This window comes from Cavia porcellus, unplaced genomic scaffold (assembly GCF_034190915.1).
Source record: "Cavia porcellus strain 051 isolate PalLab524CR breed Dunkin Hartley unplaced genomic scaffold, mCavPor4.1 scaffold_15, whole genome shotgun sequence".
NCBI classification, from domain to species: domain Eukaryota; kingdom Metazoa; phylum Chordata; class Mammalia; order Rodentia; family Caviidae; genus Cavia; species Cavia porcellus.
This window is the reverse complement of record NW_026947498.1, coordinates 74135045-74156824: the sequence shown is the minus strand read 5'-3', so window position 1 is coordinate 74156824 and position 21780 is coordinate 74135045. Positions and strand designations below refer to the sequence as shown.

The 21780-nt window shown below is 48.8% G+C and overlaps 1 protein-coding gene across 7 annotated transcripts in view; it reads left to right on the top strand.

The window, feature by feature from the left end:
* Nucleotides 1-686: 686 nt before the first annotated feature.
* The window catches only part of Srgap3 (SLIT-ROBO Rho GTPase activating protein 3), a 241766-nt gene continuing 220672 nt past the window's right edge, over nt 687-21780 (top strand). For all 7 annotated transcript variants that reach the window (XR_010039476.1, XM_003464092.5, XM_003464091.5 and 4 more), the window contains exon 1: nt 687-876. Coding sequence is in view for 6 of the 7 variants with exons in the window: in XM_003464092.5 (XP_003464140.1) it covers nt 810-876 (67 nt within the window). In the remaining variant the exon portion in view is untranslated. The remainder of the gene's footprint in view (nt 877-21780) is intronic.

The window sequence follows — 21780 nt, the reverse complement described above, 5'->3', positions numbered from 1 at the left end:
GTCTCTTCCCCTTTCTGCTCGCAGGGAGCTCGCTCTCCTGTAGGCTACAATGTGTCAGTTGTTATAAAATCCTGGGGGCGGGGTCTGGTGACGACGGCGCCGAGGGAGCTGCCAGCCTTGCAGGGCGAGCAGTCGGCCCTGAGTTCACCCGGGCTTCGGCACCGAGCAGGAAAACTTCCGTCTCCCTGTCCGGCTTTGATCCTCCCTGGACGGCAGAGCCGAGGCGCGGAAGCCAGGGAAGATGCGAGATGAGCGGCGCTTTGGCGACCTGACGACCAGAGCCTTCAGAGCGAGCTGGGCGCTGGCTGCACCACCCAGAGGCACCGTGTGTGCGCCAGTGAGCCAGCGGGTGTGGGAGCGCGAGCGAGTGTGTGTGTGTGTGGATGGTGTGTGCACATCACGACCGTGTGTGAGTGTGCCCGAATGAGTGTGTGCATACGTGTGTGAGTGTGTGTGCACGACTGCGTGTGTATGTGTGTGTTGTGTGTGTGTGTGTGCACGCACGCTTGGTTATATTTTGAGGGAGAAGAAAAATCTTGGAAATCTTGGACAGGTTACCGGGTCCTAGGGTGATTATTTTGCTACAAGAGCTGACCCAAGCGAGCTTTCAGAGCCATTTCTGCCTGGGTAAAGAGATTTTCCTCCCAGAAGGAGAAGGATTTTTACCCGGCTCTGCAGCCCAGTAAGAAATCAGCCCCGAAACCTGGGAAATCGACCAGAGCCTGCAGTTCCCAGGGCTTGAGACGGACTGGGGAAGAAAAGGAGAAATTAATCACACAGTGCATCTGTTCCTTTGACCACACTGGAAGATGTCATCTCAAACAAAGTTCAAGAAAGACAAAGAGATCATCGCCGAATATGAAGCCCAAATAAAAGGTGAGTAGCTGCTGGCTGTTCCTTCTCCCGCCCTTCCCCTTTCTCTTGCTCTGGCCTTTTTTCCTTTTTCCTCTTTCCTCCCTGCCATCATGAAACGTTGTTATGCATCAATAATCTTATTGTGAGAGGAGCTGTGGCAGCCACACAAGCCCAGGCTGGTCTCAGCCACAGACAGCCCTGGGCTGAGCGTGGGGCAGAGAAAGGGCAGCGGGCTCTGCATTGCAGGTGTGTGAGGAGGATCCTGCGCCTGACTTTGGGAGTGTCGCGGCTACTTCATCATCTCAGCGGCGAGTCCTCGAAGGCCGTTTAGGCTGCATTGCCTCCTCCCCTTGCCTGCCATGGTCAAAGCACCTGCGTACGGATGTGTGCTTTTTACAGGCTGCTGCCTGCCCACCCTTGGTTTCTGGTTGTTGTTGGTTTTGCAAGGGCCTCTTGCTCTGAGCAGGAATTCACATGCGTGTGTTCTGGGAGGCGGCATCCTTGGGCGGCCCTCTTTGTCGGTGTTTCTCGCCTGGCCTGGGTTGCCATGGATTAACTGTTATGGTGCATATTGATCCAGACTAATGCAGGCATTTAGGCGGCAGGAGAGCGTGCAGTGCAGAGAACGTATTATCTCGCTGCGTGCGGCCCCATCATTCCATGCACCAGTGTTCAGGGTCAGCAGCTTTGGTTCCAAATCAGCATCTCAGTGTGCAGTCCAGGCTGTGGGTGCTGCCTGAGGGAGGCCTGTCGGGGGAGTGAGATGACCTCTGGCCACTTGTTCCAGTTCTGCGGCCACCAAGCACACATTTCCTTCTGAAGCTGCTCCCTGAAGGCATGTGGGCAGGGAGAAATAGGTGCACACCTGCACAGTGGAAGGCGGGTAGGCAAAATCTGCATTTAACCTAGACAAGGGCTTTCCATGTCCTCCCTCATTCCAGGCTCCACTTCAAGGGCAGCCTCCAATCCCTGTGCGCGCCCATCTCAGTGGCTCTGCCCCTGGGAGAAGCTGGCGCATGGCTTGAAGGATCCATTTTCTGGTCATGGTTCTCCTCGCTGTGACATGGGATATGTTGTGGTTTCTCTACAGAGTAAAGACACCATGCATCTTCAGTGGACATGGAGGCCTGGCTGTCAGCTGAGCTTGGAACTGTTGAGAGGGTTGGTTATGTGGGTGCAAGAGACCTGAGATTGCCATACCTGGTTCAGTGAAGTCGTGATCCGGGAAGTTGGGTGGCCTTTCTGGGAGGGAATGGAATGAGGCGTCTGTCCTCATTCCTGCTGTCCAAGCCTCAGGCCTGGGAGAACTTGGGGAAGACAGCAGTCGCTGGGGAGGCTTTGTTTTTGCCTCTATCTTGCCAAATCTTTTTTCTTTTAGTTCTAATCGAACCTGGCAGCTAATCACCTCTGGGTAGACTTCAGGAAAAAGACCAGAAAAACTTCCTCTTCTTGGGTCACATTCTCCTTAGGTTTCAGTTCAATGTCAAAAACAGGGACTAGGAATGTTTTAGCCTTGCTGAGATTTTAGAAACAAGTCCTTTGGTGGTGAGAGATTTAAATCCTCAGCTGCTCAATTCAGAAGCTTAGTTACAGTTTTTGAATATATAATTTTTTAGGGAGTCTGTGTTTTATAAGATCAATCTAGCTGCTCTTGATATGTTTGGAATTGGGGTTCTCATGAAATACACCATAGTGGAGAAAGGATATTGAGTTTTGGACAGTTGGGGTATTGTAAGTATCGTTTGGTAAGAAATGTGCTTAATTCATTTGTTAAAGAATTGCTACCACCCGAGGACCAGTTAAACATTACTTGCTCTAGCTGGTTCTTTTCTGTTTTAATTTTTTAACATTTATTTTAACAACTAATTGGCAAATACCCTGTAGTGAATTTCATCAGGAAATTTGTCTAAATTTATTTTTGTTGTGGTTGAAGGGATTTAATTTATTCCTTTGGAGCTGGTACACACAAGATTTAGGTCAGGATAGTGCTGTGCCTGAAACTCTCTGAGATCTTTGCTTTCAGAGCCTGTTTGTTGAGCTGGGGTGTAGCTCAGGGAGAGAATCCTTGCCTGCCTTGTGCAGAACCTCAGCTTCCATCGTCAGCACTGCAGACAGCAAACAGTCTGTTTGCTGGTCATCTTGGGAGCCACGGGTGTGTGCGCGGGGACACAGGGCCCGGTGTTCTCGGTTCACTCAAGGTGCGGAAAGCCTGGTGCACTCAGCTCCCGAGCTGGAGGACGCGGCCCACCTGCCCTCAGTGCCCTGCTGCAGGTCTCAAGGCCGCAGCCTGGTGCATTGTTTGCCGATGCTGACCCTGGAAGATGAATGTCCCTGGCAGATGGCAGAACAGAGCTGGGGCTGCTGCCTCTCCCTGGTGCCTATTGTTTACCCTTGAGTTCCCATCCCGTTGCCTTCATTTCTTGTCCCAGTGACTGACAGTGATGCCCAATGCCAGGTACCTTTTCTCTGACGTCTTCTGGCCAGTGGGGTGTGAAGAGTCCACTCAGATAGTTTTTGTATACTGTGCATTTTGTGAGGGGGATTTCTGGGTTTTAAAAGTAATGTGGAGTTTTGCGTTGACTTATTCCTTTTTATCCTTTGAAGTATTTACTGCTCTGACAAAAGACTGTTTTAAAACAGTATCTTTCCTACTGTCAACATTTTAGACTTGTGCCTTTGCTTACCTCATCAGGTATGTGAATCTGTTTGGTTACTTACCAGCGATGCAGTAGTAAACCACGTTTGCATGCTCGCAATGGCAGGGAACTCAGTCTCCCAAGCCCACGCATTCTATCTTTGAATAGCTTGGGCTCATGGTTTTCCTTTATTCCTTTATTCCTAGTGTTGCATGTACACATCTCTCATCTGCCTATATGCTGTATAGTTTCTTCCCCACAGAACTTAGTACAACACAGCCACTGCTTCCTCATGACCACTCGCTGGGCTTTGGGAGCCTGCTCTTGCCCCAGGAAGATTAACCTCCGTGGTTATGTAAGCTGGTTCACTATCCCTCATCGTCCTCGTTGTCTTCCGGATCTGCTGCAGTTTGGGCTGCAAATTCAACCTCTTTGGTCACCTGCCAGGTAGAATAAATGGATGGAGGCCAGCGACACAAGGGGTAGGCAATGGACACCACCTCACTAAGGCGGTGACGACTGTGGTGGACCTGATAGCACATGTTCTCCTAAAGGGACAAGGAGACTCATACGTGGGTTCAGTCAGTTCTTGCCACTTTAGGAATATAAGCCCAGCCAGACCTTTCAGTTGTGCAACAGATGTCAGAAATCCGATGGGAGCTTTTTGTGTTTTTAAAAAAATTTTACAACAACCACCACCCACCGAAAGATCTACTAATATCTTATTCCAAGAGTGGCACCAAGTTCTAAAATGTGGTCAAAGAAAGAAAGTGTCACTTCCATCGTGTTGTCTGTAACGCTCCACTAATGTGTCCCCAGGGTTGAGTTTGCCCTTTTTGCTGATCATCACATGGTGTCTATTTGCTGCATTTAGATAGACAGCAGGTGAAGGGAGTGACTGCTACATAACAGAAAAAAAAAAAAAAAAAAGCAAAAAACCTGCTAGGTTGGGAGTCTCAGCAGAGAAGGAGAGCAAGTGAATTTGTTCTTGGTGACCCGTATGGCTTCCTGTCTAAGTGTCGGCCGTGTGCCCATAGAAATGTGTCCACGATTCTTGTCTGCGAGCAGCACCGTGTTCTGCAGTGGGAGCTGGCAGCTGTGACTTCTCTCCCTGTAAGGATCACAACAGCATTCGCTGGTCTCCTGCTTTTGGCCCCTCTCCTAGTCTCCACAATTCTGTCAAAGATCCCTGGAGGTGATGGTGGTCTTAATTGTAGACATTTTCAGTATCGTGGGCTTTAATTTATCTCGGTGCCAGACACAGGGGTCTGTTCTCATTTATCTGGGTTCTTATTTCCATTTCAACCTATGGAAAACTGAAACAAATACACCGATTGACTTCAGTGTTTTTAAAACTTGTACATCCATATTCATTTTAGATCATCTTTTCAAAAGCAAAGTTTGCATTTAGCAGAAGAAGAGCCGGTATCGAAGGTGATTGCAGAGGTGATAGGTTTAGTCATTCACCACACATTATCTACTTTATAGCCGAGCATTGTGAGAGAATCAAGCATTGGACAGCTTCTTCCCTTTCTAAGACTTTCCTTGAATCTGGTAATAAAATAAGAGGCAGAAGTAAAGAGCCAAAACTCAGAGCACTTCTGGACATCAGAGTGAGCTTAGTTTCAGAGGGCTTGAATTTCCATAGACTTTGATTTTTTTTATTTTTTTGGTACCAGGGATTGAACTCATGACCTTGCGCTTGCCAGGCAGGTGCTTATGCCATTGAGCTAAATCCCTGGCCCTCCTACAGAGTCTCACAGCAGAAGCAGGCGGGGTCAGGGACACCGTGGGGAGCAGCAAGGACTGTGACTAACTGGGCTGGTCATCACAGGGGCACCTGCTTCTCAGGTCCAGCCTGTCATGACCAGGTAGAATGTGAGCCCAGAATGGTTGATTCTTTGGTGTTTTAAGGGAATCTGAATTTTAAACAAAATTTCCTGATCTTTCAGTGGTGGGTCAAATTTTAAGAACTCTTCTGCTGCCCAAACAAACATGCCAACAGAGTGGGGGTGATTCCATGCCAGCTGACCTCCTGATCTGCAGCTTTGGGCCACGAGTGGCCGGTGATGGTGTCCCCATGACTCTCAGGTAGCTACCTGATCTTTCTTCTGTGCATGTCCATAGAGACACTCATCTATCTTAATAAAGGAACTGATTCCCTCACGAGAGTCCTGCCTTCAGGATCTGGCCTCACCTAGTCACCTCCCAGCACCTCAGCTCCAAATACCATGTCAGTGGTGGGTTGGGGGCTTCAGCGTATGCATTGTGGGGAGATACAACCACTCAACATCCACACATACCTTTTATTGAAGGGGAAATTTCCCATGGTTTGCTGGATTTCCTTGTCTCTGGCAGAGAAGCTGTTTCTAGTGGAGAATCAGTGAATTCCACTGTGTGGGGGAGCCAACGGTCCTTGGTGAAGTGGTGCCCACTGGGTCCCGTGGGTGTGGAGTTATCCGGGGAGGTCACTCTACCCCAGTCTACGGAAATCATGGGTCTGGGGGTCTCTACTGGCTACTTCTGGAATTTTTGCCATTAGAGTTTCTATAATATATTAAAGGTGATCTTTTCTTTCTAGAGACCTCCATTATCCATTCATTCAGTGACTATTACAAGTCATGCTTCAGGCTCTGTAGCATATTTAGCAGTGGAAGGAAATGCAACTTTCTTTAGTGTCTGTGTCTCAATTGTGTGTCGTGCATCTCATATTGAAGCCCCACAATTTCGTGAGCCCTTTTCTCCTCCTTCTACTTCTCTTTTACTTCATGTGGTTTGGTGGTTGAACCCAGGACCTTCACACCAAAATATGTATCCAGCACTTTTTAACTTTTATTTTTAAAATATGAGACAAAGTTGGCTAAATCTCTAAATTATCTAGGCTGGGCTTGAACTTGCAGCCCTCTTGCCTCAGCCTCTCAGAGTGCTGGGACTATAGGCACTAGATGCCTGCCTTCTTTCCTGAGTCGATTAAAAGCTGGAGTTCAGAGAAATAAGACACTGGATTGCATGATGAACAATGACACAGCTAAGTTTAAGTTACAGTCTTTACAACTTATGGGGGTGCAAGAAAACAGTGCTCATGCCAAGGCAACATGGCACCGTGTTATGATTTAGCTTTAAAATTTCCTTGGAAGTTCTTACACATTTAGAGATGAGGTGTGGGAAAAGTGCTTGGATCGTGGGGTGCTACATGTATCAGTGGGCAAATCTGCCTGCTGAATGTCCTGTGAGGAGGTGGGGCTGACCACACGGGGCAGGAGGAGGGCGGTGACCTGATCCTGGCTCCTTCCTCCTCTGGGCTTCCTGGATGCCGTGGGTTAAGCAGCTTTCCTCAGCCCCTCCATTCCATCGTGCTGTTTCTGCTTTGGAGTCTGTTGACTATGGACTGAACTCTCTGAAACTGTGAGCCAGATAAATCTCTCCTTTAAACCGTGGGTGTCTGGTTTTTAATCACAGTCCCTGGAGGGTCACTAACACAGGTGGGACCCTGGCTCTGTATGACCAGACTTTCGAAGCTGTTGCCAGTAACCCATGATCTTTCTCTTCTCTGTGAGTGCGAGGCTTTGAAAACCAACAGCCAAGAACAGACCCTTTCTGTCATCCTGAGGCAGTGAGTCCTCTCCTGACTGAAAAGGGTCTGCATGGCGTCTAAGGAAATGTGTAAGAAAATCCTTCAGTATTGCAGCGAACGGGTTGCAGTGAATTTTCTTCTTTCTCCACCCTGGTCTAGACCACCAGTCTTGCTGGGACTGAGGAAACTTTCCTAACCCAAGCTTTCTTACCCACAATTGATAGTTCGGGCTGGTTGCTCTGGGTGGTGGGGGTCTGTACACCCTGGATACCGCTAGCAACCCTGCCCCCAGTTGTGACAACAGCAAAGTGTCTCTAGATGTCAGATGTCACCTGGGGGGAAAATTGCCCTTTGTGGGGAACCCCAATCCTAGCTGTTTGCCCTGATTTTCGCCTTGTCCCCCATGGCCTGTTCTTCTGCTTAGCCGGTGGTGATCCTCACAGGAGGTAAATCTGACCCTGGCATTGCCCTGTTTAAAACCCTTCAGGAGTGTCTTATTGCATGAGAACAGAATCCAGGCCCCAGGTGGATTTGCATGGCCTCAGTCTGCCTGGCTCCTGCCTCCACCACCCATCCTCCCCTTGGCTTCATGGCCCTGTCATCTGGCCCTCTACAGGTTCTGTGCATTCTCCAAGCCCAAATCCACTCTGGGCCTTGCCTTTTCCAGGAGCATCCTTCCTGGGCCGCCATGTGGCTGGCTCCTCCTTGGTACTCAGCTCTGGGAGTGGATGCACCTCTAGACATCCAGGTAGCCCTGTGCTGGATCAGCTACCTGGAATCCTCAGCAGAACTCTTAGGATCATAGGATGGTGCCTTCTTCTGAGTTTATTTATTTATTTTTGTTCACCAAAACTGAATTCTCTAAGAATGGGACTTAGGTTTCTCATGTTCATTTGTACTTTTCTAGAACAGCCTTTGATGTGTAAGCAGTCACATTTGTTGTTGAGTAAGTGATTGTATGTAGATGTTCTTGTGATGGACTCCATGCTCAAGCACATGCAGATGTTGTGCTTCAGGACACGTGATGAAACAGGGCCAACCTTTCCCCAGCCCTGGCTGAGAGATACCTCAGGAAGGTCCAAAGAGGAGACAGTTGTGTCCATGAAGATCCACCTAAGGCGTGACTCAAATGAAGTGTGGTGAACAGGGGTGTGTGTGTGTGTGTGTGTGTGTGTGTGTGTGTGTGTGTGTGTGGTTTTTATGGGGAATACTACAGGGGAAATAGAATTCCCAGTGTGTCTGATATGGGAGGAAAAAGCACAGTAAAAATGGTCCCCATTGCTGTCTTTGATAGACACATGTTCTAGGAAAGACAGTTATAAAAATAGACGGGTCAATTGTTATTGTGTACTAAGAACTGGGACAGTACTAGAATCAGCCCTACGGGACCTGAGAGGGCAGTGACGGCATCATCTGGGAGAGTTGGAAATTTCTTAGAAGACACAACTTCTGAGTATGGCTCTGAGGGGTTGGTAGGAGCCTCTGTGGAAGGCATTTCAGGAGGGACAAGCAGAATGTGCACTAGCATGAGGGTCCCGGAGGCCCAGCGCCTGGGAAATACTGACTTGTTTGATGTGGCTGATACTGGGAGGAGATGACAGGGCTGGTGCTGGACAGGAGAAGAGCTTGGAAGTCCCTTCTGGCTGTGACTGCCTGTGAGTCTTTGCCTTTGCCAACACAGCCACCCTTCTTATTTACATGCATAACTAACGCTTAACCTCCCCACCTTGCTGGCTGCACCGTTCAGTGACGATGAGCACATTCACCGTCACCACCGCGCACCTCTGTAGCTCTTTCTGTGCTACACAGCCCAGACTGTGCCCACTACATGGTACCGTCCCTTTCTCCCTGTCCTGCCTGCCCATCAGCTACCATTCTACCTCTGGTCACTACGATTTTCACTATTCTAAATCCTTCATAAGAATGGAATCATTAAGTGCTTGTCTTTTGGTGGCTTGCATATTTCACTTAGCAAAATATCCTTGAGCATGTTGTAGTGTGTGTCAGACTTTCTTTGGTTTTCATGCTGAATACTGATGCAGATTTTGCTTATCCCTTCATCCACTGATGGACATGGGGTTGTTTCTAGGTTTTGGCTTCTGTGAATTACGTCGGTGTGAACAGGGGCATCTAAATATGAGTCTCATTTTTAATAACTTTCTCTGTTTATTGATATAATACATGCATAACATTGTAAAAGCTGTGAAAATACAGAAAAATATTTTAAAAAATAGAAAAATAATACCTCGCAACTACTACCTGAGCCAACCACTGTAACCATTAGGTGATTAGGGCTTCCTACATATCTCTGTCTGTTAGATCTGTTTATATTTGAATATAACAAAAATAAACCCTAGATTTTTAATGCAAAGTTATAAAAATAAAACTGATAAGCAAATAATGATAGGGATACAGGGTTATGGCTTAAAATAGAGAGGGTGTGACCTAAAAATAAAGCTGCCAAGTAAGGACACCAGTAGGTGTGACCTCCGTGTCTGAGGTGAGACTCCTTTCGGCTGGTGTTTTGTGGGATCCAATCCGTGGTGGTGATTTACTTGTGTTGGCCGCTGCCCTCCCACCCCTCTGCAGAGTTTTATACAATTTTTGTCAAAATGAGCTCATTCATCAAGACCTCACCACAACTTCTGTGCCGACTGTTTTTGGCGAGGGTTTACCCCGTCCAGCCTCTTCCAGGCTCGTGTTCCTCTTGGTAAGCAGGCAGCAGCTCCTGTCTCTGGCGGGAGTGTGTGTGTTTTGGGGACTGAACTGTGGGCCTTCGCTCTGAGCCATATCTTCAGCGCTTTTCAAAATTAATCAGTTGATCGATCAATAAATCCATCAATATTCTGAGCCAGGTTGCTCACAGGAGGAGACTGTCCAAGGCAAAGCCTGCTCAGTGGCCCGCTGCCCGGTGCATGTTCTCCAGCGCACCTTCCTGTCCGGGGCTCTCTGCTGGTTTCCCTAGCCACTGTTGGTACCTTTTGGAATCCTGATTGCTTGTTTGCTTCCAAGGATGGTGGTCTGTTATCCCCTTGCAGCTGATGTCTGGTGAGAGTGTTTTCCACTTATCATTAACTGTGGATCCCTAAGTGTCCCAGGCATTGTCAACCAGGAAGGCCTGGATTCCTAAAGCTGCCTCAGATTCCCAGTGGGGGGGATAATTCCTGAGGGGACCTTCTGTGTCGCTCATAGTGCCACTGTCAGGGACAAGAAAGAGTGCTGTCATTTCTACGACTTAACTTGTACCAGAAAACAGCGAGAGGGCTGAGAACGTGACTGCTGTCTGCCTGTGGTCTCAGTAGGACACTTCAGAGTAGACCTGGCCTTTACCAATGTCTTCACTTGGTTAGTGGCCTTCTACACAGGATATTTTGCACCCCTCCGGATACATCACTTTAAGGAATCTGAGGCAGACCAACAGTCACTCCTAGTTGATGACTGACTCTCTGACCTCTTTGCCCAGACCATCTGGATTCCTGACCTTTTTCTTGGTTGTTGTCTCTAAGCTGATTTGTCTCTTGACCCTCAGTTTATTTGGGGCTCCATACTAACCTGATGCTCCTAGTTCCCGCCCTACCCTGAATTTCCCTGTGTTGGCATGGCATCACCATTGAAACTACCCTTTGCCAGAAATACAGACTTATGTTATGGGGAAGAAACGCTGAACTCCTAACGATGGGTTGATGAACTTAGCTAATATGGTCCAGCTTACGGATCAAGAGCTGCTGTGTGTTACCCTAACTCAGGGTGAGTGGACTCACCTCATTCTCAGCACCTTTCCCCATGAACCTGCTTCCTGCCGTGTCCCCGTCCTCACACACTTCACAGTTCTGTGGGGGAAGATCCCCGTAACCTCTCACAGTGTGGTGTAAGGGCAGGTGCAGGGTGTGGGGGGAGCTACAGCAAATGGATCTAAATGATTGAAAATGTTGCTGGAGATTTTCTGACGTTGATCTGTCCAGTGGAATCATATTGGCTAAGCATAGGAAATCACCATTATTTCCAGAACTCTTTAGGATGCAAACAGGACCATGTTTCAATTTAGAAAAGGGTCAGAAGTTATACAAAAATTTAGGAGTTGGGAGTGTAAGTGCTTCTAAGAGAAAAACACACCTCATGGTGTAAAACATAAAATGGTTCCAGAAAATGAATTGTACTGTGGCTCTGCTTTGAATGGTAAATTCAGTCGTGGGTATGTTTTGAAGGTAAAATTAAAGCCAGGAATCATCTGAGGAGGACTGAAATCCATCTTGGTGGAAGAGAAGAAAGTGAGTCACAGTAGCTGAGCCAAGGACCTGCAATGTGGGAGAAGCGAGGATGTGGAGGGCTCTTCTCAGTCTCAGCACACTCACAGGGGCCTGGGTTTGAGTCATGACGGGGGACAGTGAGCTGGGTGGTCAGGTGTTTAACTTTACTCAGCCGCGATTTCCTCCTCTGAAAGAGAGGATAATAACATTTCACAGGAGTGTGAGAGTGTGAGTATGCGCGTGTGAATTACCTGAAACAACACATCAGAGTTTCCAGCGTAGTCCTTGGCACCCAGCAGCATTCATTACCCGGCGAAAATGCACTCCAAGCCAGAAGCGGGCACCGTGCTCAGCTTCCTGGACCTGCGCCCGAGCGGAGGAGACGCTGTCTGGAAGGCACCAGCTGGAAGGAGACAGTGGTCGGCAGACATCAGGGGCAAGCTCTGTGGGGTAGCTGGGAAGAAGGGTTTGGGCCGTGGGGACAGACGTGCTGCTGGCTTTGCCTACTGCAAAAACCCTTGTAAGATCCCCAAGTCTCCTCCAGAACCATGGACTCAGACCTCACAGGGACTTGCACTTTATAAGGGCCCCACATTTCCTGAACTTGAAGTGCTTGGCCCCAGGACGATAGTAACTTCACCAATCTGATGGTATTTTGTTTCGTTTTGTGTTTTCTGGTCCCCGGGATGGAGCCTAGGGCTTTGTACCTGCTAGACAAGTGCTGGACTGCCAAGCTACCCCTCCAGCCTGCAGCTGTTTTCAGGTGTAAGAACATTTGTGTCAAGCAGACTATTGCTGAGCGAGGAGAGACACCCAAAGTGCATGTGTGGTGTAGTACTGATCCATGTCTTTCTATGGCTGTGCGTGAAAAGATTCTGATGGTTGTCATAGACTGGCAATGCTGTTTCTCCCTTGGGACTAGGCACAGGGACTGAGAAGAGGGGACAGCACTGCAGCGATGGGGACTAGCAGAGAGCAGACTTTATGTCTTCAATTTAGATTGACCTCTAAGATAGTATCATTTTTCACATCGTGAGACCCTGACTTGAAAAAAAATATTATTTTTCTAATTGAAAAAAACACAAAGTTGACAGTCACTAAGGAATTTACTCATTTCCATGGTGTTGGAATTAAACCCCAGGTCTCACACATGTTAAGCATATGCTCCAACACTGAGCTATACCCTACTCCAAAGTAAGGAATTTATTGGCAAAATTCCTGACATGGTGGTACTTACCTGTAACCCCAGCTGCTTAAGAAGCTGAGGCAGCATGATCTCAAGTTCAAGAGAACTGAGAGACTTAGCAAGACCTTTTCTCAAAACAAAAAATAAAAAGAGCTTGGGATGTAGCTCATTGTGAATGTTTTGGGTCCGGTTCTTAGTACTGCCAAAAGAAAACCAACACAAAACAAAAATCTCTCATACTACAGATGCTCACACAATCAACTGAATTATGAAAGTAGTGAGATACTAGTTATGCTTCACTTCTGTGGTACTCACTATATATTGTAAGAAGGCTTGCTGACACACATGATAGTATTTTCCTGGATTATCCCGCTGGTGGCGCGAGGAAAGCATTTTCCTATAATATCTCACAATTCTAAAAGACGGACACTGCGTGGGAACGCTAGGCCAATCTTTTAATTCACTGGGTGTAGATGAGAATGCATTGCAGTGCTCTAGCCGGGCCTGGGAGTTGGAGCCCTGGACCTGCGCGGTCACCCCTGACGTCCTCTGAGTGTGTCCACGTCCAGCCTGCAGCCTGGCTTCCTCATCTGCACCCTGAGGACATTGTCTGCCTCAAAAGTCGCTGCTTCAAGGATCAAATGAGGCAGTGTGTGAGAAGACAAACTGCTGTACCGAAGAAGCTGTCATTGTTTCTGCCTTTTGTTTTGCTCCGGCCTGGCCGTCCTCTGCAGAGGCTTGTTTGTGTGTCGGTCTCCCCGCGGGCCTGCTGAGCACAGGCTCCTTCTGTATTCATCTCGAAGTTCTTGTGCTCAGAGCCTGCCATCCAGGAGGCATTCAAAGCGAGGTCTGGAATAGCTTGTTGAGCCTAGGAAAATACATGCGCAGTTCGGGGACAGCTGTCCAACGAATGCTACCTTTCCATTCTGTTTAAAGAAATTAAAGTCCACCCAAGTCTACAACGAAACGATATTGCTAGGAGTAAACAAAGAACGTTCATTAAGGACAGTTTAATTGCTCAGTGTTCTAAAGAGACAGGGCCCGCCGCTCCCCCTCGTTACCGTCAAAAGCCTGGCTTTGGTTTCTGAGAGGCGCTGAGGAGTAGAAAGAGATTGTGAGAGGCAAATCCTGGTGCTCCTGGAGCGGTCTCCTAAGAAACAGCAGTGGCCTCACGTCCTAGTCGGGCTCATTTGTCAGGGCCCTGGAGGGGCCTTCTTGGGGCTCCTCAGACAAAGGCTCTCGTGGCCTCCGTCCCAGGCCTTTGGCAGGAACCACAAAGTCCCTTATTTACCATGCAAGTGGGAAAAACTACAACTGCTTGATCAAACTGGAAGCTTACCTGGGATCTAACTTGGGGGACCCTGGTTCCTCCGAGACCCTGGTAATTATCACAGGAAGAGGCAAGGCGGGGCTGCAGCCGGGTCTAGTTACAGAGCCCTGCAGCTGGGCAAAGGTTCAGCTGGGTCTGGCCGCTTGCCCTCTTTTCTACACTGCAGGGAACCTGTGCTTTGCTTTTCTTCTCTTACACCAGGTCCCCAGGCACAGGGTGGCCCAGTGGCACCATTAGCTAGGTTTCTAGTTGACAAGTGCTGATTCTTGTGCAGATCACTGTCAAGCTAGATGCAATCTCTGGTGGCTTGCTAGCTCTGTCCTGTGCACTGTTCTCAGTGAGGGTGGCAGGAGCCCAAAGAAGGTAGGCTTGGAACAGATGACTCTTGGTGTTCTGATGAACCAGCCTCAGTTGAAAATATTGTACAGGTAAGTCTAAAATGCATTTACTGAACCTAACCTACCAACATTCAAAGCCCAGCCTTTCCAGCGTGTTTACAGTAGCCTTTAGCTGGGCAAAAGCATCTGTCTAATATGAAGCCTGTTTTATAATCCCGTGCTGAGTGGCTCATGTGATATATTGAATGCTGGTGTCCAGAATCCACTGCAAGTGCAGCACACTGCGGAGCCTGCCCTTTCCCTGGTGCTCTGTGGTGGGCTGAGCGTTGTGGTTTGCTGACACCGCCTAGCATTGAAAAACAGCATCATCCTACATATCACTCTCCTGGGAAATTAGCAAAATTCAAAATTTGAAGCAGGACTCCCACTTGCTTTTGTATTTCTATTGCATCATTGTAAAGTAAAAAAGTGTCCAGGTATGGGGCTGTGTATAGTTGGGTTGTCTGTGATGGACGGACCAGGCGTTCGTTGTAGCCCAGATCTGCTGGATTTTTAGTGTGACCTGGCCAAGTCCTGACATGGTTTCCAGCCTTAGTGTTCTCGTGAACGGAGCCAAGACAATCACCTGATGTCAAGGAGTGATGTAGGAGATGAAGTGAGATAATGCAGACCAATAATCACAACTAAAGAGTAAAACTAGACTCTGAGGCAGGTGGATCTGGTTCTAGCTCGCTAGTCATGTACCCGCTCTGCCGCTTGGTACCTGCGTGAGCTGCCCCGGGACGCAATTTCAGTAGGCTGGCACTCTTCACCTGGAGTGCCGTGAGGTGCCCCCAGCCCATCCCTGAATCTTGGCACTGCTGTTCCAGGGAAACCGAAGCCTGTGTGGACAACTTGTTAGTCATCACTGAGGTCCAACTTCCTCCTCTGCCAAAGCAGGACAATACCGACCTTGGACACTGAGTCTAAGCTTCAGGCCAGAAGAGATACAGAGCAGATGCTCAGTAAACAGCAATAAATAGTCAATCTGTGGCAGGGGAACTGACAGAGAACGAGAGATAGGTAGGGAGAAGATGGGGGGAGTTGACTCTAAAAATGTGGAATTTAATGGTATATTTAAGATACAATCTGCAAGCTCTTTGAAAGAAGCTAAACTTTTCAGTGTTTAGCCCTGAGAAGAATTTCTCCTCTGTACAGACAGTAATGAGAGCTGGGTAAGAACAAACTGGCATGTGGGTAGGATGCCAGCCTGGGTCCGAGTTCATCCTGTTCTTGCCCAGGTGGTTCTTGCCTTCCTCCTTCTCCAAGAGCACGTGTGGTATAGGACACTGGCTGGGTTCACGTGGAGAGCTCCTCCAGCAGGTGGACACTCAGGCTGCCCCCTGCAAGCCAACACCCGAAAGTGTCAGCCCCCGGGAGGGCTGCAGGCCTGAGCTTCAATGTCAGTTCAGCCTGACCACCTGCCCCACCGGCTCTGCGATGCAGCCACCCTGAATAGCCAGAGAGAGAGAGAGAGAGAGAGAGAGAGAGAGAGAGAGAGAGAGAGAGAGGAGAAAGGGAGGATGAGAGAGACGGAGTGAGGAGAGGGGGAGGCGGGGAGAAAGAGAGAGCCTGGCTTTGATGTGGACGCGCTCAGCCTTACCCTTGACCTCCTTCCTTGGCATTACAGCCTCGGGGCTTTACTCCATGAAGATAGCCTAGAACCTGGCCAGTTCATCACATCAGTTTTGTAGTTGGGAGATTTCTTTGTCTAAATAACGACCTTGATGCGGGGAGGAGCAAGAGTGGGCTCTGAGGTGGCCAGACGTCAGGAGCCCCTCCATCTCCAGCACTGTTGGGTTTCTTCTTCTGCTGCTCCCCAAATCTCCAGAGCCGAGAGTAGGATGAGCTCTAGGTACGCCACCTCCCCGCACTGGGGGCGTTGGAGCGCCTCAGGAGGTCCAGGCCTCACCCCGGGCTGCTCCGTGGGGTCCCTAAGCCGCAGTAAGGATCTGGGTCGTGTAGCCCTGGGGATTAACGATCCCTGTTGAAATACTCCATGGTTCACGAGGGGAAAGATTCAGCTTACTGTTTTCCAGGCTGATGCTGAGCAGCAGGCCAGCAGTGTCCGTAGGTCAGAGATGCACTTGGCTGAGATGTACAACACCAGGCAACTCCATACACACATCTGTTTCTGACCCTTTAAAGCAAGTGGGGCAGCTGGGCTGTGCTGGCGGTGCCACCCACTTGGCCGGGTCCAGCTGCAGCCACGGGCTCCCTGGCCACTCCCTGCCTGGTGCAGGAGCCCTCCACTCCCTCTTCCCCTCTTTCATCCTTTACCTCAGCTGCCTGGTTCCTGCAGGCAGAGGCTGGCCACTTTAGGGTTAGGCCAAGACAACTTTCCGTCTCCAATTCTGCTCACTGCACGGATCTCACAATGAGACCTTGGTGATGGCGTTAACACAGGACCCAGCGTCTGGCGTGCAGACGCCTCCCCTGCCCTCATCCTTTCAGATTTCAGAGAGACGCTCACAGTCATCAGAGTCACACGCTACAGAACCAAGCGTGGTCACAGTGGATCGCATGTACCGTGGTCCCATAAGATGTACGAGCTGGTGACATCATCAGCTTCTTAGTTTAGTTATCCATTAATATCTTAGTGGATGGTACAGCGCACTGTAATACTACAGTGTGGATGTTACAGCACACGATGACAGAATCACCTAACAACCTGTTTCTGCGGTGTGGCCCTGTTGTTAAGTGATGTATATCTTGCTTCATGTGCAAACTTCCTTCTCCTCAAGGACAAGCTTGAAGCTGAAGTCAAGGGCAAGACTGTCCCCCTAGGAGAAGTGCTGCTGTGTTTGCCTCTGCCTTTGGTCCATCTTTGAGGGAAATGGGGAGTCCTCAGCTACTGGATGCCACTAAGGACTCAGTGATCTGTGCATGATATCCTGAGTCACCCCTGTGATCACCGTAGTGTACTTTGAATAGTTAAGAATTCTTCCATGCAAGTTGATAGTTCAAACACCATAGCACAGTTTAGAGAAAGCAGCTCTGCTCAGCAGGGACCGAGGATCCTGCTCTTCACTGTGAAGTCACTTACCCGTTGCTTGGGCAGTCATCTCCCCTGTCCACGCTCGGTTTCTTCCTCTTTCACCTGGGTGTCTCTTTGGACTCCTGTGAGGATTAAAAGAGACACTCCAGCCATTCTTGGGCTGCAGGGGAGGAGAGCAAGAAGTCAATAAGAAGCTAAGACCTCCTGTGCGTCAATGCCATGCACAGGCTGCTGGGGAGAGAACCAGATGCCAGCCCCCAGAAGAGGCCACGTTCCCTCCCCATCCTCAAGCCCCGGGCTGATCTGGAGAATGCTGTGGTGATATCTAATGGGGTAAAATACAACTTAATGCTTGTAGTGTTTAGGTTTCACCGATTTTGCAGGCCTCAAGCCTGTAGTCTGATCATCTGTTCAGAGGATAACAGTATACAATGCAGCATCTATGAGGGGTCTCCTTCTGAGGGTGGTAGCCATGGTTAATTCCTGTTATCTTGTTTCAAAACCCTGTATCATTCTCATTGTTTTGTTTGGTTGGGTTTTATTCTGTTTCATCTTGTTTTGATTTTGTTGTATCTGATGGCACGGGCACCTATTTTGAGGACAAGATATATCACGGTAGCCATTTTAGATTTACTATTATCTTGTATTGAAGTCCTTTATTGCATTCACTGTTTTATTTTCATTGGCTCTATTCTCCTTCTGATTTGTTTGATTTTACTGTGACTGAAGGTGTGGGCAGCTATTCTGAGGACAGTAAGAGGCATTATGATAACCACTGCTGATTTCCTATTACCTAGTTTTGAAATGCTGTATCACTTACACTGTCTTGTTTTGATTGGCTTTATTCTGTTTTATTTTGCATGGTTTTATTTTCTCTAAGATTAAAAAAAAAAGGAGACACTCCATGCCTAATGCATACTTAGTGTCTAAAATGTGGGTCACACTCACCAAGTGCAAACGGTTATTCTTATTCAGATTCTGAGGGCTTGACTGGATCCAAGAATGAAATTTAGGAGATCTACAGCACACCCAGCAGCTCCCGAGCAAAGCTAAACACACTAGCATGTTTTGTTTGGCTTTGATACATTTACAAAAATGAATTCATTTTCGACATTTAAAATCAAGAAAGCTTTTAAAGATACAGGAGAGTTTGCATAGAAATCCGGGCTTCTGGGACTTCTTACAGAGTGGGAAGATCATCCTCAGAAGGAAAACGGTTGCTGTCCCTTTCTAGGGGACGCGTTTTCTGGTGTGTTCCGGTACTTGCGGGCCCACTTTGCTCGTTGTTGCTGCCTTCAGACTCTGGTGGGTTTCTGAGTTTTTTGAGCTAGAGGAATGGGTCATCCTGGAATCAACCTTGTAAATACGATCCCCTGAGGATGGGTTTTGGAGAGGGTGGAGAGTGGGCTGTTTTTTGGTGAGGGTCCATCATGCCATCACTGTTACTGATGCAGTATATGGCCATCAGCTTCAGCAGTCCAGGGGGAGAGGGAGGTTAGGTCATGTTTGCTTGGAAGAATCTACCAAATATTCCTACCTGTGACTGGCTGCCATCCTCAGGGTGTGTACGGGGCCTGAGGTTTAATAAGGGAACAGTATAAAGTTTTGTCCTTAAGGCTGGAAACCCAGCTGGCCCAGTGGACTGGGAAAGATGTACTGAACCGCACCCATCTCTTCAAGCTCTCACTGATGACAGGTGTTGGTGGGAGTCACCGTGAAGTTGCTGACAACAAACTTAATCTGAATGGGACTGCACTTATGAAAGCCTACTGTCTGCAAGGCCTTGCTAACAATTAGAGCTTTCTGTAGGGACAGGCAGGCTCCTCCAGAAGCCTTGATCTCCTGGGGAGGAGCTGTTCAAGGCTGGGTGACATGTGCCCAGCCTCAGATTGTTAGAGAAGGGATTTAGGCTTGCGGGGGGGGAGGGGGGAGAGACAGACAGACAGAGAGAGACAGAGAGACAGTGAGAGAGAGAGACAGACAGACAGACAGACAGACAAAGACAGAGAGACAGGGAGAGAAACAGAGAGAGACAGAGACAGAGAGACAGAGAGAGCCATGGACAGGGAGACACACAGACAGAAATAGGTTCTAGGTGACGGGTAAGAAGGCAAGGTCTTTGTGGACTCAGTCTCTGCTTTCTGCAGCCTAACGGAAGAAAATGCTTTAATTGACAAAAGGAAAACTCTTGCTTTCAGATACAGGAAAGGGAATGTGTTGAGAAGGCTGGTTGGAGGTGGCTATTGGAAATGTGCACTGACAGTTCTAAGTAATTCAGGCAACAGATGCTGCCACCCCTGCCCTGCTTCTGACCCTGGCCCTGCTTCTCAGAGACAGTGATGCTGACAGGATCTGTTTTGCACATTACTGGTAAAGTTTTAAGCTGAACTTTTATGCAGAACTTGCAGATCGATGGCACACAGACCAAATCTGGCCCTCAGATGTTGTGTTTGGCGTGGTCTGTGTCTTTTAAAAATGTGACTCGGATGCCAACATGTGAAAATGAGATTTCACGTAAAATCTGGGCTTGCGGCACCTTTTTAGGATCAGAAAGTCCGGCTACGCTGGCTAAGGGCTGGAGACAGCTGCGCTTGCCCTTCTGTCTGAATTTGTGCCTCCACTTGGCTGGGGTCTTCCTCCTTGTCCCCAGCCCACTGTGCCTGCCTGCCTGGCCCGCCCCTCTTCTGAGACACCGTGGTTTGTGACCTAAGGTGCCACATGGGACTCTGCTTGCTCTCACCTACCCAGCATGAGGGCGGGCACTTGGGAGCCAGTGTGCCCCTACAGCTACCCTTGAAAGGGACATATGGCTCCTGCATAGCCCCACCCAGGTACTTCTGGGCAGCAAACACTCGCCGTGGCCCTCAGACTGGCTTGGGGCACCTTATGGCTTTCCCTCAGTTGATCCAAGTCCCCACCTTTGGAACTGCCAAGCCCTGGGTGGGGTCTGGGCTGTGCAGAATGACAGAGCCTACAGCAGAGCTCTGGCTTTGTGCAGCAGCCATCCTGCAGGCAGGGGAGGAGTGGAGAGATGTGGTCTCGCTGGAGGGATGGCGACCATGCACTCAAGGTCGCCCTGGGTTGTGGCACCTGCTCGGAGGCTCCGAGTTTCCCAGGATGTGATGTGATAGTGTCAAATGCATTACTTGGCCTCTCTGCCAGTTTGCTGGTATGTATTCAGCTCCTAAAATTCTTGGAATTTTCAAAGCGACAAATATCATTTTGTGATAAGGAGTTAACTGGTGGCTGTGGGTCTCTAGGTAGCTTCAGCCTGGGATCGGATCACTGGAGAGAGGGTCTTACCTGGACACCACAGTCAAAGCAGGACATCACCATTGCAGCTACCACGCCGGGGTCTTGGCCTCTGCTACTGGACCTGCTAGGCTTTGCCTAGGCGCTTCCACAAGTGTGAGTGAAATAGAGGAGAGCTGTGTTTAAATGAGCTGTTAACTCACCTTGGGGACCCTGGTGACCACCCCATCACTGCTATGGGTATCGTATGGAAGGCTGGAGGCACAGGGTGTGCACACGAGGAATGGACGCATGCATCTGTAGTGAGTGTGGGGCAGGACCCTTCTGCTGGTGCCCTGTGTGCCTTCCGGGGCCCAGGGCCTGTGGAATGGCTTTCTGTGCAGAAGTGGTCTACTAGGAGCCCTTTCATGCCTCAGTACTAGGAGGAGTTCATTAAAACTTTGGGAGTAGTGCCTGTTTGTCACCTAGAGTCAAGATGTGTGTGCGTGTGTGTTTACACACGGGTGATCTGTCACTGAGCCACATCCCCAGCTCTTTTACTTTTTCTTTTGAGATAAGGTTTCAATAAATTGCCCAGGTAGGACTTGATCTTGTCACCCACCTGTCTCAGCCTACCAGAGTGCTGGCACTATAGGTGTGCACTGTCACGCCTAGACCAATTGGTGTCCTTTAATGGAAGAAAATGCTTCCACCAAGCCTGCAGCTATATACTTGTCTACAAAGGCTAAGATGATTTCTCTGACTTAACTGGTTCTCAGAAACAGCAGACTCCTCAAAGCCCTCTGTGTCTTTACTCTGAGAAGCTGACGGGGCGTGGGGAGGAAAAGCCTTTGGAATGTCTGACTCCAAAGAAGCAAGAGGAAGGGTGACTCTCATTTGCCTGTGGCTTGTAGAGCATGTTCCTGTCCTATCGCCTTTGGGCTTCTAACAGGACTGTGATGCAGGTGGAGTTGGATGGCTTTCTCCTCTTTCCAGACTGGGATCCCCTCTGGACATAGGCTTATTGGTCAAGACAAGGGCTTGGTGTTTAATTCCCAGTAGAATGTGAAATACTGTGATGTGCTTCTTTCTTAGAGATTCATAGCTCTTGTCTATAAAAAGGTTCTGATAAGTCCTTGAAGAAACTAATGGGTCATGCCTTGAATTTGGCCTCTTAGCTAGTTTTCCTGTATAGTACACCTATTTGTGCCTTTTGGATATAAAACCTTCTGAAAGGGGCCAGGTAACCTTTTAGGCTTAACAGCTGCTGTAGTGCGGAAACCTGTACAGACAGCAGAGCAGTGAGTGGCTGTGGCTGTGGACCAATAACACTTTATTTACAGAAA